This window comes from Enhydra lutris, unplaced genomic scaffold (genome assembly GCF_002288905.1).
Source record: "Enhydra lutris kenyoni isolate GAN:26980312 unplaced genomic scaffold, ASM228890v2 scaffoldscaffold27, whole genome shotgun sequence".
In the NCBI taxonomy this organism is placed as follows: domain Eukaryota; kingdom Metazoa; phylum Chordata; class Mammalia; order Carnivora; family Mustelidae; genus Enhydra; species Enhydra lutris.
The window spans coordinates 6,101,726-6,123,427 of NW_019154111.1; the positions used below are offsets into that span (position 1 = coordinate 6,101,726).

Consider the following 21,702-nt stretch of genomic DNA (forward strand, 5'->3'; position numbering starts at 1 on the left):
CCCAAATACCAGTTTATATACTTAGATTAATCAATGTGTTGCATTAATTCCAGAGATCATTTAATGTAGTTTATTCAGCCAACATTCCTGAGAATATAGCTCTGTGTTGGCAACTCTCTTAGTTGCTCAGAATGGACAGACAGCTAGTTTCACTCCTGAAGAAACTCACAGTTCAGTCGCAGAGAAGAGCACTTAAGTCATTACATAACACTGTAATTAATAGTGTTGACTATGTGCACAATGTGGTGGCATTCAGAGGGAAATGGAAACTGACTCTGGTGAGTCCAGGGAAACTATTATCGAATAAGTGATGTTGAGCTGGGTCTTGACATAGAAATAGGTGCTCACCAAAAATACCATTATTTCAGTTACTTGGGACTCTCCATTTTAGGCAAATGCATTCACTTAATTTTTTGTGATGATTCACTCTGTAGCCTGGCCAGGGTTCTTCACACTGAATGGTTTGTTTGTTTTTGGTACTATTTCTTCCTGGGTTTCTACCCCAGATTTTTAGATACACACTCCTTGGAGGCACAGAGAGGGAAAGTTACCTATTCTCTAGGAGCTATATTTTAAAATAGCATATCATTAGGGGTGCCGGGGTCACTTAGTCAGTTAAGCGCCTGACTCTTGATTTCTGCTCAGGTCATGATCTCAGGGTCATGGGATTGAGCTGGGAGTCAGGCTCTGCATCCAGGGTAGAGTCAGCTTGGGATTCTCTCCTTTTCCCTTTTTCTCCCCCTCTGCCCCTCCACTCTCATGCATTCTCTCTATCTCTCTCTCAAACAAATAAATAAATAAATAAAATCTTTAAAAAATTAAAAATAGCATATCATTAGTTATTAAGAAAGACATAAAATGCTTCCTTATAATAAACAAGTTAAAAGAAGGAGCAAATATGACTATTTTACATAATTGTTTAAGGAGAAAGAAAAAGGAAAAATTATATGGGGAAAAAGGAATGGGATACAGCAATGCTTAAATTTATCACAGCATAGATAAAGAATAGAATATGTGATGAAAGGGGACAGACCAACAGAAATACATTAGAATACAGAAATACAGAAAAATATATATGGGTGTATAGAGGAGCAGGAGTGGGATACAAATTAAAATTTGTAATCACCATGCAGCAAAATTTGTAAAATCTTGTAAAATTTATAAAAATGTTTTAAAAAATAATTCTGTAAAATTTGTAAATTTTTTTTTTTTTAAATTTGTAATCACCATGCAAAAGCAGTTCTAAGAGGGAAGTTCAGAGTGATGCAGGTCAGGTCTATCTCAAAAAAACAAGAAAAATCTCAAGCAGCCTAACCTTATACCTAAAGGAGCTAGAAAAAGAACAGCAAAGCCCAAAACCAGTAGAAGAAAGAAAATAGCAAAGATTAGAGCAGAAATAAATGAAATAGAGACTTAAAAAGCAATAGAAAAGTCACTAAAACCAGGAGCTGGTTCTTTGAAAAAATAAGCAAGATTTATAAACCCTTAGCCAGACTCATCAGACAAAGAAAAAGAGGACTCAATAAATAAAGTCAGAAGTGAAGGATGAGGACTAAAAACCAATACCACAGAAATACAAAGGATTTTAAGAGAATATTATGAAAAATTATATGCCAACAAATTGGACAACCTAGGAGAAATTGATACATTTCTAGAAACATATAAACTTCTAAAACTAAATCAGGAAGAGAGAGAAAATTTGAACAGACCAATTATTGGCAATGAAATTAAGTTGGTAATCAAACTCCTGACAAACAAAAGTCCAGAACCAGATGGCTTCAGGGTGTGAGTTCTACCAAACATCTGAAGAAGAGTTAATACCTATTTTTAAACTATTCCAAAAAATAGTTGAGGAAGAAAAGCATCCAAATTCATTCTATGAGGCCACCATTACTCTAAAACCAAGACCAGACAAGTCACAACAAAAAAAGAAAACTATGGCCTACTCTGTCTGACTAACATAGGTGCAGAAATTTTCAACAAAATATTAGCAAATTGAATTCAATAATACATTAAAAAAATTATTCACCAGTCATGTGGGATTTATTCCAGGGATGCTAGAGTGGCTCAGTATTCACAAAAAATCAACATGATACATCACATTAACAAGAGAAAGGAAAAAAAAATCACATGATCATCTCATAGATGCAGGAAAATCATTTGATAAAGTACAACATCCATTTATGATAAAAACTCTCAACAAGTGGGCTTAGAGGGAACACACCTCAACGTAATGAAGACCATATACAAAAAACCCACAGCTAACATCATACTCAATGGTGAAAAACAGAACTTTTCCTCTAAAATGAGGAACAAGACAAGGATATCCACTGTCATCACTTTTACTCAGTATAGTATGGGACGTCCTAGCTGCAGCAATCAGACAAGAAAAAGAAATAAGGCATTCATATTGGTCAAGAAGTAGTAAAACTGTCACTATTGGCAGATAACATCATAATGTATATATAGAAAACCCTTAAGATTACACAAAAAACAACTAGAATTGATTGATGAATTCAATAAAGTCACAAGAAACAAAATTAATATACAGGAATCTCTTGCATTTCTATATATTAATAATGAAGTAGCAGAAAGAAATAGGGAAACAATCCCATTTATACTCACACCTAAGGAAATGAAAGACCTATTCTCTGAAAACTGTAAAACACTGATGAAAGAAATTGAAGATGGCACAAATGAAAAGATATTCCATGCTCATGGACTAGAAGAACCAATACTGTTAAAATGTCCATACTACTCAAAGTAGTCTTTGGATTTAATGCAATGCCTATCAAAATGCCAACAGCATTTTTCACAGAATTACAACAAATATTACTAAAATTTGTGTGGAACCACAAAAAAACTCCAAATAGTCTTTCTTGGGAGAGAAGAACAAAGTCAGGGGCACCTGGGTGGCTCATTCAGTTAAGTATTTGCCTTTAGCTCAGGTCTTAATCCAAGGGGTCTTGGAATTAAGCCCCTCATCTGACTTCCTGCTCAATGGGACATCTACTCCCTTCCCTTTTGCCCCTCCCCCTCTCTTTTCTCTCTTGCCTCCTGTCCCCCTTTCTCAAATAAATAAAGTCTTTTTTTCCCCCCAAACTACTAGAACTCATACAGCAGTTCAGTAATGTGGCAGAATACAAAATCAATGTAGAGAATCAGTTGCTTTCTTATACACTAACAATGAAAATACAGAAAGGGAAGTTAGAGAATCGATTCCATTTACTATAGCACCAAAAACCATAAGATACCTGGGAATAAACCCAACCAAAGAGGTAAAAGATCTGTACTTGAGGAACTACAGAACAATCATGAAAGAAATTAAAGATGACACCAAAAGATGGAAAACCATTCCATGGTCATGGATCAGAAAAATAAACATTGTTAAAATGTCTATACTGCCTAGAGCAATCTATACATTCAATGCCATTCCGATCAAAATTCCACCAGCATTTTTCAAAGAGCTGGAGCAAACAATCCTAAAATTTATATGGAACCAGAAGAGAACCTGAATTGCCAAGGAAATGTTGAAAAAGAAAAACAAAATTGGAGGCATCACGTTGTCTGATTTCAATCTTTCCTACAAAGCTGTGATCACCAAGACAGCATGGTACTGGCACAAAACAAACACATAGACCAGTGGAACAGAATAGAGAGCCCAGAAAAGGACCCTCAACTTTATGGTCAACTAATCTTCAACAAAGCAGGAAAAAAATATACAGTGGAAAAAAGACAGTCTCTTCAATAAATTGTGCTGGAAAAATTGGACAGGTATGTATAGAAGAATGAAACTCGACCATTCTCTTACACGGTATACAAAGATAAACTCGAAATGGATAAAAGACCTCAACGTGAGGCAGGAATCCATCAGAATCCCAGAGGAGAACATAGGCAGTAACCTCTTTCTCATTGGCCACAGCAACTTCTTTCAAGATGTGTCTCCAAAGGCAAAGGAAACAAAAGAGAAAATGAACTTTTGGGACTTCATCAAGATCAAAAGCTTCTGCACAGAAAAGGAAACAGTCAAGAAAACAAAAAGGGAACCCACAGAATGGGAGAAGATATTCACAAATGACAGTACAGACAAAGGGCTGTTATCCAAGATCTGTAAAGAACACCTCAAACTCAACACACACAAAACAGATAATCATGTCAAAAAATGGGCAAAGACATGAACAGACACTTCTCCAATGAAGACATACAAATGGCTAACAGGCACATGAAAAAATGTTCATCATCACTAGCCATCAGGGAGATTCAAATCAAAACCACATTGAGATACCACCTTACACCAGTTAGAATGGCCAAAATTAACAAGACAGTAAACAACAAGTATTGGAGGGGATGTGGAGAAAGGGGAACCCTCTTACACTGTTGGTGGGAATGCAAGTTGGTGCAGCCATTTTGGAAAACAGTGTGGAGATTCCTTAAGAAATTAAAAACAGAGCTACCCAATGACCCCGCAATCGCAATACTGGGTATTTACCCCAAAGATACAGATGTAGTGAAAAGAAGGGCCATCTGTACCCCGATGATCATAGCAGCAATGGCCACAGTCGCCAAACTGTGGAAAGAACCAAGATGCCCTTCAACAGACAAATGGATAAAGAAGATGTGGTCCATATGTACAATGGAGTATTATGCCTCCATCAGAAAGGATGAATACCCAACTTTTGTATCAACATGGACAGGACTGGAGGAGATTATGCTGAGTGAAATAAGTCAAGCAGAGAGAGTCAATTATCATATGGTTTCACTTATTTGTGGAGCATAAGGAATAACACGGAGGACATGAGGAGATGGAGAGAAGAGAATTGGGGGAAATTGGAGGGGGAGATGAACCATGAGGGACTATGGACTCTGAGGAACTAACTGAGGGTTTGGGGGGCTGGGGTGGGAGGTTGGGTGAGCCTGGTGGTGGGTATTATGGAGGGCACATATTGCATGGAGCATTGGGTGTGGTACATAAACAATGAATTCTGGAACACTGAAAAGAAATTTAAAAAATAAATAAAAATTTAAAAAATAAACATAAATAAATAAAAGAAGAACAAAACTGGAGTTACCACAATTCCATATTTTAAGATATATTACCAAGCTGTAGTAATCAAAACAATATCATACTGGCACAAAAATAGACATATAGGTCCATGGAACAGAATAGAGAACCCAGAAATAAACTCATGCTTATATGTCAATTAATCTATGACAAAGGAGGCAAGAATATACAATGGGGAAAGGACCATCTCTTCAACAGATAGTGCTGGGGAAACTGGACCACTCTCTTACACCAAACCCCAAAATAAACTCAGAATGGATTAAAGACCTAAATATGAGACCTGAAACAATCAAACTCCTGGGAGAAAACATAGGCAGTAATCTTAGATTGGCCATAGAAACATTTTTCTAGATAGGTCTCCTGAGGAAAAGGAAACAAAAGCAAAAATAAACTACTGGAACTACACCAAAATATAATGCTTTTACACAGTGAAAGAAACCGTCAACAAAACAAAAAGACAACCTACTGAATGGGAGAAGATACTTGCAAATGATTTATCTGATAAGGGATTAATATCCAAAATGTATAAGGAATTTACACAACACAACACACACACACACACACACACACACACAAATCCAATTGAAAAATGAGCAGAGTAGAAGACCTGAATTGACATTTTTCCAAAGAAGATGTAAAGATGGCCAAGAGCCACATGAAAAGATGCTTAACATCACTAATCACCAGAGAAATGCAAATCAAAGCTACAGTGAGGTATTACCTCACACTTGTCAAAATGACTAGGATCAAAAAGACAAGAAATAACACAAGTACTGGTGAGGATTTGGAGAAAAAAAGGAAGCCTTGTGTACTATTAGTGGAAATCCAAACTGGTACACTTCTGTGGAAAACAGCATGGAGGTTCCTCAAAAATTTAAAAATAAAAATATTATATGATCCAGTAATTCCACTATTGGATATTTACCCAAAGAAAGTGAAAATTCTAATTAAAAAAGATATATGCGGGACGCCTGGGTGGCTCAGTTGGTTAAGCAGCTGCCTTTGGCTCAGGTCACGATCCCAGCATCCTGGGATCGAGTCCCACATCGGGCTCCTTGCTCTGCAGGGAGCCTGCTTCTCCCTCTGCCTCTGCCTGCCATTCTGTCTGCCTGTGCTCACTCTCTCTCCCTCTCTCTCTCTGATAAATAAATAAAATCTTAAAAAAAAAAAAGATATATGCACCCCTATGTTTGTTGCAGCCCAAGATACGAAAGCAACCCAAGTGTGCATTGATGAATGGATGAAGAAGATGGGAGAGACACACACACACACACACACACACACACACACACACACACACAATATGGAACATTACACAGCCATAAAAAAGAATGAAATCTTGCCATTTGCAACAACATGGATGGACCTAAAAGGTACAATGCTAACTGAAATAAGTCTGTTAGAAACCATACGATTTCAATTCTATGTAGAATTTATGAAAACAAATGAACAATGAAAAAAAAAAACCAACAAACGAAGGACTCTTAAACCCAGATTGGACCTGTGTTTGCCAGAGGAGAAGTAGGTGGGGAGATTGGTGAAATAAAGAGGCCTAAGAGATATAAACTTACAGTTAAAAAATAAATAAGTCATGGACATGAGAAGTACAGCATAGGGAATATATTAGTAAGATTATAAAGATGGTAGTTGGAGATGGATGAGGGCTTCACTGGATAAGCACTGAGTAATGTATAGAGATACTGAATCATCATGTTGTACATCTGAAAGTAATAACACTGTATGTGAATTATATGCCAGTGAGAAAAATGTGTAATCACCGATTAGTAAAGCATGTGTGAGACATCAGTCTTCTGATTCAGTTGAAAGAAGAGACAGAGGCCATTACCAGTGGTGTCAGTAACCCTTGGCATTGCTTTCAGGTAGTTCAGTTCTCATACCATTGCAGTGGAAACAAGCATCTTTTGGTAGTAGAGACTCTTCAGAGTAGAAGTACTGCTTTCTTAAAGCTGGAGGCAAGAAAGACAGTGGTCCCCTGAACTATGAAGGTCTTTATTCATAAAATTATGGCTATTAAAGTAACAGCAACCTCCCTGTTTCTTCAGCTGCTGGCAACCCAACCAAAAATAAACTCGCCCTACTTTTCCAGTATTTTTCACATTGAGAGGAATGGTGGTGGCACCTGCTCAGGGGCCAATGCCGTATTGAATGGATTGGCTGTTCAGATCAGCTGCAGTGAAATAAAACTCTGTATACTCCCTAACCACTAGACAGTTTGTCTACTGCATCTACCAGTCCCCCGATGATAAACATCTCACTCGTGCCTGCCTATATAGCAGGGATTAAAAGAAGGTTGATACTACAGGTCAAAATATCTAATAATCCAAATGCAAAGAGGCCAAAATGGCAGCCAGATAACTAGGAAAGATTTGGTATCAGCCAGTACAGGCAAGATTGCAGGTGAATTGGTTTGTGTGATCCTATCTTGTGTGTGTGAGTGAGTGAGTGAGTGTGTGTGTGTGTGTGTGTGTGTGTGTGTGTGTGTGAGATGAAGAAAAAAAATTAGAAACAAAATCAAATATTTGGGATTTATTACTAGTTCTGCCTTTATGAAGTATATGACTTTGGGGGTATCATGTAACCTTTCAGAAGGCATAAGAAGACAAGCCTTTGAAACAACACACCATCGTGATGTGTCACGCAGGGAAACAGGATATTTCCATAAGGACATCACTGTATGTTTTTTGAGTGAGAGATGGAAAGAAGATTAGCTAGAGCGATCCCATGTATAGGCAAAAACAAACCATCTCATTTTTGCTTCAGTGAGGTCAGTGTTTCTGAGGTAGTAGTTAATCTTTCACATAAATGTAGTCTGTATGAATACTACATCAAAAAAGCATAAGACAATGACAAAATCCTTTGTACAGCATTATTTGTCTTCCTTCCCATGTTTTCTTCTTCTTTTGATCTATCAGTATGTGAGCTTGGGTATAGGAATGTATTTTATGGGCACTTTCCTTTATGTGTTTGAAATAGGAGAAAGGTTGAAAGCTACTGCTCTTGCCCCCCGCCCCAGATTTTCTTTATTTATTTGAGAGAGAGAGAAAGCATGAGCATGAACTGGGGGGAGGAGGCAGAGGGAGAAGCAGACTCCCAGCTGAGCAGATGGCGCTGAGATCATGACCTGAACCAAAGGCAGATGCTTAACCAACAGAGCCACCCAAGTACTATTCTAAATACATACAAAATTTAAAGGCAGTAATATGTAAGAAAACTTTGTGAAGCATGATACATGGTAAATTGCACTCTTTCATAATTTGATAAATTCCCAGAATCACTGACATGTTTCTTAGGAAGAAAAGGTAGAAAATTTAAAAAGATTTCTGTTCTAAATACAATAATTCTATAGGTTTTTTTTTCTGTAAGGTAAATAGTACTGCTTTGTATGCTATTAGTGCATCACACTGTATTTTCAAAATTTTAGTTACTGCACTCAGTTTTGATAATTTAAGATATTTTCTTTGGTATAGTCATCTATCAACTCATTCCAAGTGCTTAAATTGGGAGACTGTTTTCGTAGTGTCTGAGGATATTCAGTCAATATTTAGAATTTGATTCCTTTCTAAATAACATCTTAAAATGTTTTGTTTTTTTAGGGCTATAATATTTCCTGGAAACAGTTTTTGGAGCATGTTTATGAAAATTAGCTGCATTAAGATGAGCTGGGAAAACAATGAGACGCTAATGCTAGCAGAATCACTGTTCTTAGACTGAACACTCCTTTTAAAGAAGTCTTTAAAAATTCACAGGGAGTTTGGGAATGCATTACTCTGCTCTCCCAAAGAGAAAATAACGGGGAATTCTCTGGTGAGGGTTTAGGGAGAGCAAATAAAAAAGCACACCTTTGACATTGAGAAGTCTATAGTGGTGACTAGAGTTTTCTTGACTTTTTTGTCACCAGTGGGAAATGAGAAAGGGAAATGAAAGCCTTTTCTTTGATTAGTTAGAGGATGGTCAAGGAAAGTGCTAACCGGTGAGGGAAGCGCCGAACAGAGGTATTGAGGCCAAGCCAGCCTGAGGCCCTTGAGACACCCTGGGGTCACGTCCAGGTCCAGGAAAGTAGTTTATCTCGGAAGACCAATCCAAGTCTGTAAGATATGAAATGTGTAAGAGCAGATCCCTAATGGAGATACCGCTGATTTATAATAGTTTTTTTTTTTTTAAGCTTGCAGTATATATTCCTCTTAAACAGTTTTCAAAATGTTATGTTCAGTGTTTTCAAAATAAAAATTGATCTCAGAAAGCAAATAACCATCCTGGGTAACTGTGGTGGAGATCACTACTGCCTGAACTTGAGGCTTCCTTTTTTATTCCTTTAAACGTTCATAAATCTTTTGGTTGATACTGCAAGTCAAAATATCTAATAATCCAAGGTTAAGAATGACAGCAGTTCCTTTGCTTATGAAGCCAGAGAAAAATCATTTTAGTCAAATGGCAGCTTTGTTTTTATACCAGAACAAAACCATGCTCTGAACCCTGGGTCTGCTGAAGATAAAATCACGATAACGTTTTCAGTTGTAGTCACAGGCGTTCACTCAAGCAGAGCTGAGGACAAGGGGAAGACCATTACATATATATTATATGTGCATATACATATATGTATTATATATATATCTATATATTAATATCTACACATATATAGATATGTAATTGTATATAACATATATATATTAGACACATGACTACTTCCAACCCCTTTCTCTTCTCTGTTGCAGTGTGATGGAACAGATCTCACTCCAAAGATTCAGGAACTGAAGTTCCAGTGTATAGTATTTTTAAATATACCCAGGTAAGCTCTGTTCATCCTTTTTCTTTGGTGTGATGTGAACTCCGTTTGACTTGAGGTTATCGGTTTTCATTACAGAAAATGTCCAGGGCACAAACAGTGAAAGTAAGGTATCTTACTGGCTCATTAGGGGTTTCCAGGTCTGATCCTTTTGTCCTCCTCCTCAGTTTGTTAGTGTTCTCTGTGGTGGGTGGGGTTTTTTTTAATGCGACGTGGCATGTGTGCTATACACTTATCCATCGTTAAGAAACCCAGGCGCTCCTATTTGCTGGAACGTTTTAATACAATTCTCAATTACTGATTGCCCCTACCTCCCAAGAATAATAGACTTGAATAAATCCCTGTTCTCAGTTTCCCGAAAGCTGTTAGGAAACCATCCAACCTGATTTTAGCATGGAACTCATTCAAAATTGTTGCTAGATGATTGCTTTGAAAAAAATAGGATCAATTAGAGTAGCATTTTCTAGCCAGGATGTCAACTCTCTTTGGTGCTATTATATACCTCAGGAGAAAGGGATATTTAAGATTAACTAGACTCAAAATAAGCACATTTTCTCAGTGGTACAAAATTAAAGTCTGGGCTCCCAAGCCAAGATTTTGGAGGAGATGAATCTATGACCCTTTGTTACTTGCAAACCACACAACTCCAGACACAAAATCTGCAGATAAGTTATATTTAGACTGAATTTAATTGAAATGAGAATTGTATGTAAATCTAAGGCTAGGAAAACATAGTCTCCTGATTACTTTTGGCAAAGCTCAGTATAGTCACCTACAATCCTATTCCAGAAGGATTTTCATCTTCATTATTTCCATAAAAGACCTAGATTCTCAGAAAACATTATTTTCTCAGGAGACATTAGCTCCTTTAATTTTTTTTTCTCTTTTTTTCTTCTTGCTCCCCCTCTCATCATTCCTCTTCCAATTTCCTTTATTTCTCCATCTCTCATCTTTTCTTCATACCTGTCTCACTCTTCCTCACCTACCTTTGTCTGCTTACCTTCCCAGTGGTTGTTATCTTAGCTATGTACATAATGACCACTGTGTACCCACCTCCATTTCCTGGCATGCAGTGTCTTCCTCCAAGACCAAATTCTGGAACCGCCCATGGGTAACTCATGGCATATCATAGAAAACAGATGTAATGGATCACTGAGGGATAAATGTTAATAAATAATGAGTTAGGAGACACTTGGCCACCATGAGATGCTTTTGCTATAAAATTGTGGCCCATTTTCACAGATGGGTATTTGGACATGATAAGTCCACTTTTTTTTCGATCAGAAGGTGTGCACCAAGAATAGAAAACTGTTCTTAGGCGAGATACACGTTGGATCTCCCTCTAAGGTAATACCTAATGACAATCGTAAGAGTGATGGAATAAATTTAATTCTGTTTTTAATCTTATCTTGCAGATACTGTGCCGGCACAATGCCCTGGGGGAACCCAGGAGATCACCATGACTTTGAACCTCAGCGTCATGATGATGGTTATATTGAAGTCATTGGATTCACTATGGCCTCTTTGGTGAGCAATGCAATATTTTATTGAAATGAAATACATTTTAGTTCCAGAGTTTATTCATCTCGTAGACTTCTGGGTTGTGGCCTTAAATTTTTCTCTCCTACTTTACAAATTGATCAATTTTATGCAATATAGAATTGCTTGGGAAGAACAAGAACAGAAGATAATTCTTTATGTCACTAAGGTGATTGATGCTCAATTGTTTGATTTTCAAAATAAAACAAATTTTAATTTTCCTGATTAATTTTCTACCAGAATGAAATGCAGCATTTTTAGGGAAATTAAAGAGCATTGTGCCCCAGACATATCTCAGCAGCATTGCAGAAACCTTGTCCTTTGATAGCTTTTTGTTTCACTGAGGACCTACCTTTGTTTAGGTAGAAAGAAAAGTGGTCGTGGGCATTCATCTTTTTCATGCCTCCTTAAGAATGAGGTGGCTGTCTCCATTATCACAAAATACCTGAATAAAGAAAGACATCATTATTGTGACAATGATGAATATTCATTTGCTACAGTGTTGAGATCACCTTTGCATTTTAATTTTGTTTGCTTGCATTAAATTGTGAATTATAGTGTAAGGGAAATTTCAAGCAGGTTTTAGCTATGTATTTCAACTTATTGAATGATGAGGAAACCATTTAAAAATTACACTTATCATCTTACCTGATGTAAATCAGGCCACCCTATCAGTTTATAAAACGAATTAAAAAGTTAAAAGCTTTTCCTTGCAATCCATGGTTCGCACATGGTTTGTGCTATGCCTTATGCCTTGAAGGTAAGAGGGTTGTATTCCTTGCTCTAAACAAGACAAAACCGCTCTCTTTGTCATTCATCCTGTGGATTCCTACTGACTTTTCCTTAATCACCTCAGGTTACTAGATTAGACAGAATAGCCTCTTGTGATTGGGGCAAGAGTGTCCATCACCTGAGATGGCGATGCTGCTCCTGAAATCTGCCCTCTCTGGGGTGAAATGATTGTTGAGTGTTGAAGATTGTTCTGGCATTGATCTTATTTTCAGGTCCTAGCTCACGTTTAGCTCTTTCTTTCCAAAGGTCTGTATGCTAATTACAGGCAAAGACTCTGCTGAGACCAAATGTAGGCATAAATTCAAGAAGGATGTGTGCACGAAAGAATTCTTGGAAGCAACCAAAAAAAGGCTCAAATCTGGCCCCATGTGTTTTACTCATTCATTTATTCATGGATTCAGTGAATATTTATGGAGTATTTACCGGTGTGTCAGAGCTTACTACTCCTAACTATGTTGGAGAAGACTGTCAGGGAATGTGGAAGAGAAGATGATCCTTCACCTAGGCTTGGGGTGGGGGACTGGGGGGCAAAGAGAATATTAGGTACTTTCCCACTGCTCTCAGTATCAAAATCGAAATGTAGGCCTGCAAGATTGTTTATCTCTGATTCTCTAGCCTTTCCACTGCCCTCTTTGTTTTCTAGCTCAAGTAGCCTCCCAAGTCAAGCTTAGCTTTGAACATTTCTTGCTGCTTTTGCACCACAGGACCATTGCACAGGCTTTTTCTCTATAAAATATTCTTTGATTCTTCATCTTCTATAATTTCTCAATCCATATCTATGTCAGGTCCTTTTTATAGTCTTGCTTGGGTTATTTTTGTTGACAAATGCATAGTGTCTAGACCGGAAAGATATAGCCAACTGACACAGGGTAACTGGAGGAAAGTTTGTAGAGGGACCCGACAAATAGTGAAGTAGGTTTGTGAGAAGGAATGATGGGTGGTGTATATTCCTGAGCTGAACGTCCAAAGGTAAAGAAGCAGTCAGCTGCACCAGCAGAAGGACTATTTGGGAAGGACCACCTGATAGGAGTAGTGTTTGCTACGTGGAAGCAGTGAGTCATTGCCAGCATGTCAGGGAGGGAACTAGAGCCCTAGATAGAGTCACCCTACTCTTCTTCGCCCTGTAGATCTTCCACTGGTGCCTACCTCTGGAGAAGTCTAACCAGATACCGGGGGACAAGCAGATACTGATAAAGTCTGAGTAGGTCAGGCTCACAGGGCAAGGAGGGCAGGAAAGGGTGGAGTGCCAGCCAGGAGTGGCAGGCGGTGGGTATCCATCACTCCAGTGTGTGTCTTCCACACAGCAGAGAGATTGATACCTGTAGCTGGCTTGAGCAAATGTGGCAGAGTGAATGCATTTTGCCAGGAGAAGAAGAGAAGGATTGGGCATTCTGTAGAAAGAGAAATTTCCATACACTCTGAAGTATGAGAGATCCTAGTCCTCTGTGGGAACTGTAATTCATTTTATGGAGGTGAAAAGTGAGAGTACTTAAGCAAGGACCAGATCATGGAGTGATTATAGGATTCATCTAGAGGTTTTGTTCCAAGGTTAATGGGGAAATAGCAAAATGTGCTTTTAAATAAGTATTTGTTATGAGAAAAGCACAGTATAAAAATAGACAAAATAATATATTGACCCTCACGTGCCATCACCTAGCTTATAACAGTATGTAATGTTCAACACATGGGCAATCTTCTTTCTGTCCCTACCTTGACCACCTCCCCTATATTAATGTGAAGCACATCTCTGGCATTATATCACTTACTTATAAATATTTCTGTATGTGTTTTTAGAAGATAAGACTTATGAACACAACTATATGCCTTATATCTGAAAAATATTAAGGCAGTAGCATCTGAATATTAACCATTTACTGAGTGCTCAAACATCCAGTTGTCTTGCAAATGTCCCTTGCGTCCTTGTGCTCTGTGAGTTTGAACCAGGATCCAAGTAAAATTTATTCATTGTAATTGATTAACGTGACTCTTATGTATCTACAGGTTTCTGCCCATCTCTTTACGTTCTTCATTTACTTATCGAAGAAACCAGGCTGTTCATCCTGTAACGTTTCCCTGAGTTTGAATTGTGCTGATTATTCCTGAGCTGTCAGCTAACATGATCCTCTCCCTTGCTGTTTCTTTAAGTTGCTGGTTGGATGTGGATACATCATTTTCATCCTCCCACCCCCCAAATCTACTTTGTGGGTAGTGTTTCCTTCTTCCGGAAGAGGATAGGTAATATCTACTTGTCTCTCTGGTGTGACTAGTAGTCCCTGATGAGCATTGTCTGGATCCAGCAATCATTAGAGATTGGCAGAGTAGTGATATTCTAATTCTATCCTTTTTCCTGATTAACTGGAATATTTCTATAAAGAGCAATTTCACCCATCATTGGCTACTTGGTTACATAATTGGTATAGGAAAAGCAGGATAACAGATTTGTATTATTTATATGTCTTCAAAATAAGTAATTCACTAACCTCTTCGGATGGTGACCATTGTTTTAAATGGATTTGAGTTTTTCGGACACTTGCTATTCCAAGTTTGGGTCTGTGTACCCTCCCCTCAAATCTGGGTGGGCTTACAAATACTTGGCAAGTCAGGTACAGTGGAAGTGACCCTGGGTAACTCAGGGTTCTGGATCATGAAAGGCCAAGCAGCCCATGGGAAATACAGGTCATACTGATGGTCTCTAATTAATAGGAATTTTATAAGTTTCAGGTAATATTTGTCATTTAAAATGTTTCCCTGCCTTCATTCATGTAATGTTAGTCATAAATATTTATTGAACACTTATTAATCCACAAATACTTATTGAATTCATAAATGACACTCTGCTACATGAAACAGATATGAAATGGACCCAGAGACCAGCCCTGTCCTCAGGGTGCCCACAGTTCAGTGTTATGGGAGGACACAAAAAAACACAAGCAATTACTGTGTTCTGGCATCATAAATTCTAGGAGAAAGGCATGTGTAGAGCTAGGAAGAATTGAAACCAAACAGTGCTTATAAAATGGGGAAATCAGCAAAAATTGCACATAGAAGGCAGGAGTGCCTACGGAAGAGATTGTGAGCGTCCGTTCTGTGGGGGAATGAGCCTGAGAGAATGTGGTGTCCTAGAGCTCTCATGATGGCTCAGTGATGGCACATCTGCTGAAGAAAGATGCTGGTATGGAGAAAGGATAGGACAGGACCAGTTTTTTGTAACCATGAAGCAGAAGGTTGGGAGAGATGGAATGAGACAGAATCAGATTTGCAGTTTAGAAAGATTGCCTGGATGTCTGGGTGGCAGGTGACCAGAATCTTTCCTGCTGGACGCAGAGAGACAAAGCAAGATGTTGGTACTGAAGCCCAGATGCAGAAATGGGAGGCCTGGAATCCAGGGAAGAAAGTGGTAATGAAGGGGGTCGATGGGCAACTTCAAGGGTTATTCAGACACGGTAACTTATTGTGGAGGGTGAAAAAGGACTATACATGAATTCTGGCCGGCTAGGATAGGCCATTAGGTAAATGGTGAATATGTTAGAGATGTGGAGAATATAAAAGAAATATAATATTGCCAAAAAATGAGTTGTGTTTTTTTAACTGTATTTTAAAATTTTATTTTAATTCCAGTCTAGTTAATATACAGTGTTGTTAGTTTCAGGTGAATGACATAGTGATTTAACAGTTCTATGTATTGTGATATTAATGGTTTTATATATTTATATATATTTTATATATTTATATTTATATATTGTGATATATAGATATGTAGTTATCTAACAGTTCTATATATATATATATATATATAAAGTTCTCTCTCTATATATAAGTATATCGATATATAGTGATTTAACAGTTCTATATATTACCCAGTGCTCAATTTATGTAAGTTAAATTTGAAACCCCTATAAGGCATCCAGGGAGATAGAAACAATTTGAAATATATGTTTAGAGCTCATGGGATCCTTCCAGGTTGGGAGAGAGGGTTTGGGGGTCTATCAGATCTCCTTCCCTCCCATCCCATTAGTAGGAAAAGGAGAAGAATAATAGTTGATAGAAGCTGGTGAAGAGAAAATGGAATACTAAAATTACATCAATTATTTCTTCTCTTTATATGATACGAATCATGTAAAAAAGCATAGCGGCTAGCATCAAATGTGGATCTCAGATTCTAGTGACTTTAGATTGCTTCCAAGATTAAAAATTAATTCTACTTCAAGAAAGCAGAGTTAAATGTAGTGTACACTGCACAGTTTTGAACATCCTATGCTCTCTCAAGAATATGGGCATATGTTTCTGTTTTCATTCACATCTTACCTGACTGCTCATATAACAATACACTATTGTTCTAGAAGAAAGAATTTCATTTCCAGGACTTGGGTTTCATGTTTCTTGAAACTATTATGCTGATTATGTTTCTAAGAGCATAAATTATTTGAAAACGACATCTGTGTAAGATGATTGCATAAACAGAAGACTGTGGTTATTTGGGTATATGTGTATATTTTTGTGAATTTAAAATATTCGGAGTGGCACTTGAAGAGAGACTCAAACAGAATTACTGGATGGGAAAAAAACATTGTTTCTTTTAGACTCTTTATCTTGTGATTGCAAACTTCAAAACAGTAGTCTTCAATTTGTTTCCCTGGTTGAAATGCATTCCTAGAATTAAGATGATTCTTCATTGAGTTCTTGGTAACCTGATTACCTTTTTTTTTTTCTTTTTTAAGATTTTATTTATTTCAGAGAGAGAGAGAGAGAGCATGCGAGCAAATGGGGTGAGGGGTGGGGGAGTAGAAAAAGGAGGAGAGATTATCTTAAGCAGACTCCCTACTGAGTGTGAGGGGCTTAATCTCACCACTGTGAATTTATGGAGGCTGTCTCCCTACCAACAGGGGCTCAGCCTCACCACCATGAGAACATAACCTGAGCCAAAACCAAGAATCAGACACTTAACCAGCTGAGCCACCCAGGCGCCACCTGATTACCTTTCTGGATTCTATGCAGACCATAATCAGACACTGTAATTTGTATTTATTTCTGCCTCAATTTTTTTCCTTTATGGTTTTGGAGATCTTTTCATGTTGAGTCTGTTTCTAAGTAATCTAAAACTCTAAGACAGTCCAAAGCATTATACGGATTGAGGCACTGGTCACCGAATTTGCTATGCAGTACAAAATCCAAAGATTTCAGTCTCCTGAACTTTAAAGAAAGTGGAGCCAGTTTTCTTTATGTTAATTGAAATTAAAATATGTAAGCTCTTTTGTATTTATGAAGTAGAAAAGCTAAAGGTTATTTGGTGAGAGAAATCACATAGAGAAATTCCCAGGGCTGAAGTTTTATACACACCAGAGAGTATATTCTTTATTTTTTCAGGAAAAAAATATTAAATGTGTGCTTATTTTGATAAAACACATAAGAACTAAAAATAAAAATATCAGTCATAGTTAAATGATCTGTAACTATTTATATTTTGGTATGTTTTCTTCCAATTGCTTTATTTCTGTTTTTAAACTTATAAGAAATTGTAGTAGTTAAACCCATAGCACAAATGGCCATCTACTCTTTCATATATAAATACCTCAATTTATATAATAATTATTCCTTTATGAAAAACTTCCTTTATGAAATATTGAGGGTTTTGGATGTGTGGTGGTGTAAATAACCCTGTAATAATTGCTCATAAACCTCTGTTCACATTTTAAAATACTTTCTGATGACATATCCCCACAGAAGAAATTACTGTTAATGACATAAATATTTTAAAGCCTCTTAATAACACTTATAAAACTGCTTTTTAGAAAGTTTGTTCTGTTTACATGCCCAACAGCAATGAACATGAATACCTATTAAGATGTAACAACATCCCACAGGTGCTGGAAATGTGTTCACAGATAGAAACAAAAAGCTATTATAAAATTACACCTGATGAAACAGAAGGGGAGGTGAAAATAAAATTTCATCCCTAGAAAGAAAGAAATCATGTGTGTTTTGTCCATCCCATTATGTCCTATGTGAGTAAGGACACCTTGTTATTTTAACTTTATCGTTACCTTGCGTGATTTTTTGGTTTTTTGAACTGTGGTGGTTTTTTTTTTTTTTTTTTGCATATTTTAATAGGCTGTTTATCTTTTATCGTTGAATTTCAGGAGTTATTTATATATTCCGAATACAAGTCTTTTGACAGATATATTTAGTGCTAATACATTCTCTATCTCTTCTCATCTTTTTATTTTCTTTGTTTTGACAAGCAGCACTTTAAACATTCTTCTGAATTCCAGTTCTATGAGGTAGCTTATTTCATGTGAGTGCTTTCTGCACCTTTCTTAAGAAACCTTGCTTATTCCAAGAAAGGTTGGGAAAATATCCTTTTGTGTTTGATTTTTAAAGATTGGTAGTTTTAGCTTTTGTGTATAAGTCTGTAATTCAGCCCAAATTAATTTGTGTGGATTGTGTAAAGTATGTATTAAGATTCATTTTTTAAAAATACGTTTACCCAGTTTTTTCCAAGCATTATTTGTTGAGTAGACTTTGCTATAGAATTACTTTAGTGCCTTTCAGTTGAATGTGGTTCTATTTCTGGACTCTGTCCTGTTTCCCTGATTTATTTCTTTATCCTTATGGCAGTACCACACTGTTTTGATTACTGTAGCTTCATAGTAAGTCTTCAAACGGGTAATATGAATCATTCCACTTTGCCCTTCTAAGAATGTTTTGGGTATTCTGTCTTTTGCATTTGTACATAAATCTTAAAATCCGTTTGTGTTGACCAAACAAACAAACAAAAAACTGCTGGGATTTTAATTGGGATTGCTTTGAATCTTTAGAGTAGGGAGAATCGACATGTTACCAGTATGAGTGTTCCAGTCTACAATTACATCTTTCTCCAGTTAGCTGTTCTCTCATTTCTCTTAGCAAAGTTTTATAGTTTTATAGTTTCAGCATGATTTTCAGGCTTTTGCATACCATCTGCTGATTTTATTCCTAAATCTTTTATGTTCTCTTCTCTGCTCCCACCCAGCCAGGATTGCCCATCATTCCCATCTTACGGCAAGTAGAGTAAGGGCTTGAGTACTAAGAAAGAGAATGAAACTTGGAGACAAGTATCATGGGTAGGAGTGTAGTGTGGAAAGACACAAGGTCTCAAGCCACACCTGTGGCATGAAGGGAAGTTGTTATGGTCTGGGCAACAGGGCAGTAATGGCAGTGAATATACTTTGTTCAGGGGATGTCTTTGTTTGCCTATCAGGGCCCCAGCTATCAGAAGGGCAATATTTGAAATTTTCACAAGAGTAATAGATGCTAGATAAAATAGATAATTCAATCTCTGTCACGAATAAACCACGATATTATCACCAGTAAATGATTCCTTCTAGCAAATCATGGGGATATTTATGGTTAAGCCTAGACCACCCTGAGTGATGAAAAATAAGCATTTCTAATAAGCATTTAAAGTATTAAGGAGGGCAGGTATTGCATGGAGCACTGGTGTGGTGCATAACAATGAATCTTGGAACACTGAAAAAATAAAAATTACCTTTACTCTAACTTGTTCCAAAAATAGCGTGGCTGTGCTAATAATAATAGAATTGTCTTTATCCCAAAAAGCTATGTAGTATAATTCCTCCTGTGCCTCACAGTGATCTTGGGTTGATTTTGAAATGCCAGTGGACAGCTGTTTACGTGTTTGTGGTATTTGCTGCTGCTCTAATTTGAGGCTGAGAAGATGACTTAAAAATGCTCTACAGTGGGGCGCCTGGGTGGCTCAGTGGGTTAAGCTGCTGCCTTCGGCTCAGGTCATGATCTCAGGGTCCTGGGATCGAGCCCCGCATCGAGCCCCGCATCGGGCTCTCTGCTCAGCAGGGAGCCTGCTTCCTCCTCTCTCTCTACCTGCCTCTCTGCCTGCTTGTGATCTCTCTCTGTCAAATAAATAAATAAAATCTTTAAAACAAAAAAAAATGCTCTACAATACCGTGTATGCCTTCTCATACCTTCTCCAACCAAGGGGTTGGAAAGTATTTAAAACAGTTTTCAATTCTGTCAAAGTCAAAGGAAGAAGTTCTCACCTGGCAGGTTCTGCATTTTTATTTGTGATTAGGCCTAGTCAAGGGTGACCAAGGGGAGGAGAAGAAATGGCATTTCCGGAACACCGGATGAAGGGATAGAGTTCTCAGCTGAGAAGTACTTGAAGGCAAGGGAAATATATTAGAAAAGTTCTGGACATGAGAGAGTGGCTCTAATCTAAGTGATTTAAGTGGATCGTTTGAGTACACCCAAGAAAAACTTCCGGCTGAATAACAAAGGACCAGGGAATAGACCAAAAAGAACGTTAGTAAATTCTGACTGCATCCTCCTCTGCTTTCTTGTTCTCCCAACTAATTGAATAAAATTGTACATAAAGCACACAATGGAATGCTTTTAACATTACAGGTGTTCTATAAGTAGTTCTTCTCAGTTTTTATTCTTTTTTCTTTCTATCCTTTTTGTCCCTTTGTGTTTCTTTTCTCTTTGGATTTATAGATCATCAAGTTTCTTTTACTCAAATTAATACAAGTACAAAAAAAAAGAAATTCAATGCATCAGAAAATATACATATCTGGCAGCCAAATAAGGGGAGGTTGACTTCACAAATCTCAGTTAACAAAATTTATTCCCCATTCATGGAAATGAGACATACGGAAACAGGTTGATACTATGTTTTAATCTTTGAAATTTTGAGCAAGTTACAATTTTACTCCTTTTTTAATATTTATTATAAGCTAATTGATAACTCAAAATACATAATATAACCTTACTGAAAAATTATTTAGCAATATCTGCTCAAGTTAATTGTACATCTCAGCTTAACAGCGTAACAATTGTTCTCATTGTATGTACCCAAGAAAAGTGTCTACCAAAAGATACATACAAGAAAGCTTATATCCACAATAGCTACAAACTGGAAACAACCAAATGTTTACCAGCTGAAGAGCAAATATATATATTTTGCTATATAGTACTTAAAAATAATGAACAAAAAACTTCAGATGCAAAAGAGTCAGCTACTATGGTTTACATGAATTTCAAGTTCAAAGAAATTGAATCTATGGTGATAGAAGTCAGAGTATTGGTTGCTAACTGGTTTGTGGGAGGGGTATAAAAAGACTGGAAAGGAGCACATGGAAAACTATAAATTATCTAAAGCTTGATCAGGATGATGATTCACATATGTGTATAAAATATTCATCAAGTTGTATAATTTGTGTACTCTTTTATAACCAAATATGTGTAATTTTCATTCATCCTTAAAAGGTAAATGATACTACATATGTAATAACATACACAACATAAAAACATATAGTATATAATTTAACATATATAAATATATATGTGCGCATATACATTTTTTTTTTTAACTAATTCAGGAAAGTTAATGCTAATTTTTTGTTTTTAACAACAGGCTTTTCATGTTAGATTGACTTTTCCATTCTTTGGCCACCATGGTGAACTGAGCTCTGTATTGGATTTTGATCCTCAA

At 37.0% G+C, this 21,702-nt stretch overlaps 1 protein-coding gene across 1 annotated transcript in view; it reads left to right on the plus strand.

Annotated features, from left to right (window-relative positions):
* The window catches only part of LOC111151963 (diacylglycerol kinase iota), a 432,202-nt gene that overhangs the window by 262,200 nt on the left and 148,300 nt on the right, over positions 1-21,702 (plus strand). Inside the window, exons 18-19 of the mRNA XM_022510212.1 lie at positions 9,796-9,869; positions 11,282-11,393. Coding sequence (XP_022365920.1) covers positions 9,796-9,869; positions 11,282-11,393 — 186 coding nt within the window. The remainder of the gene's footprint in view (positions 1-9,795; positions 9,870-11,281; positions 11,394-21,702) is intronic.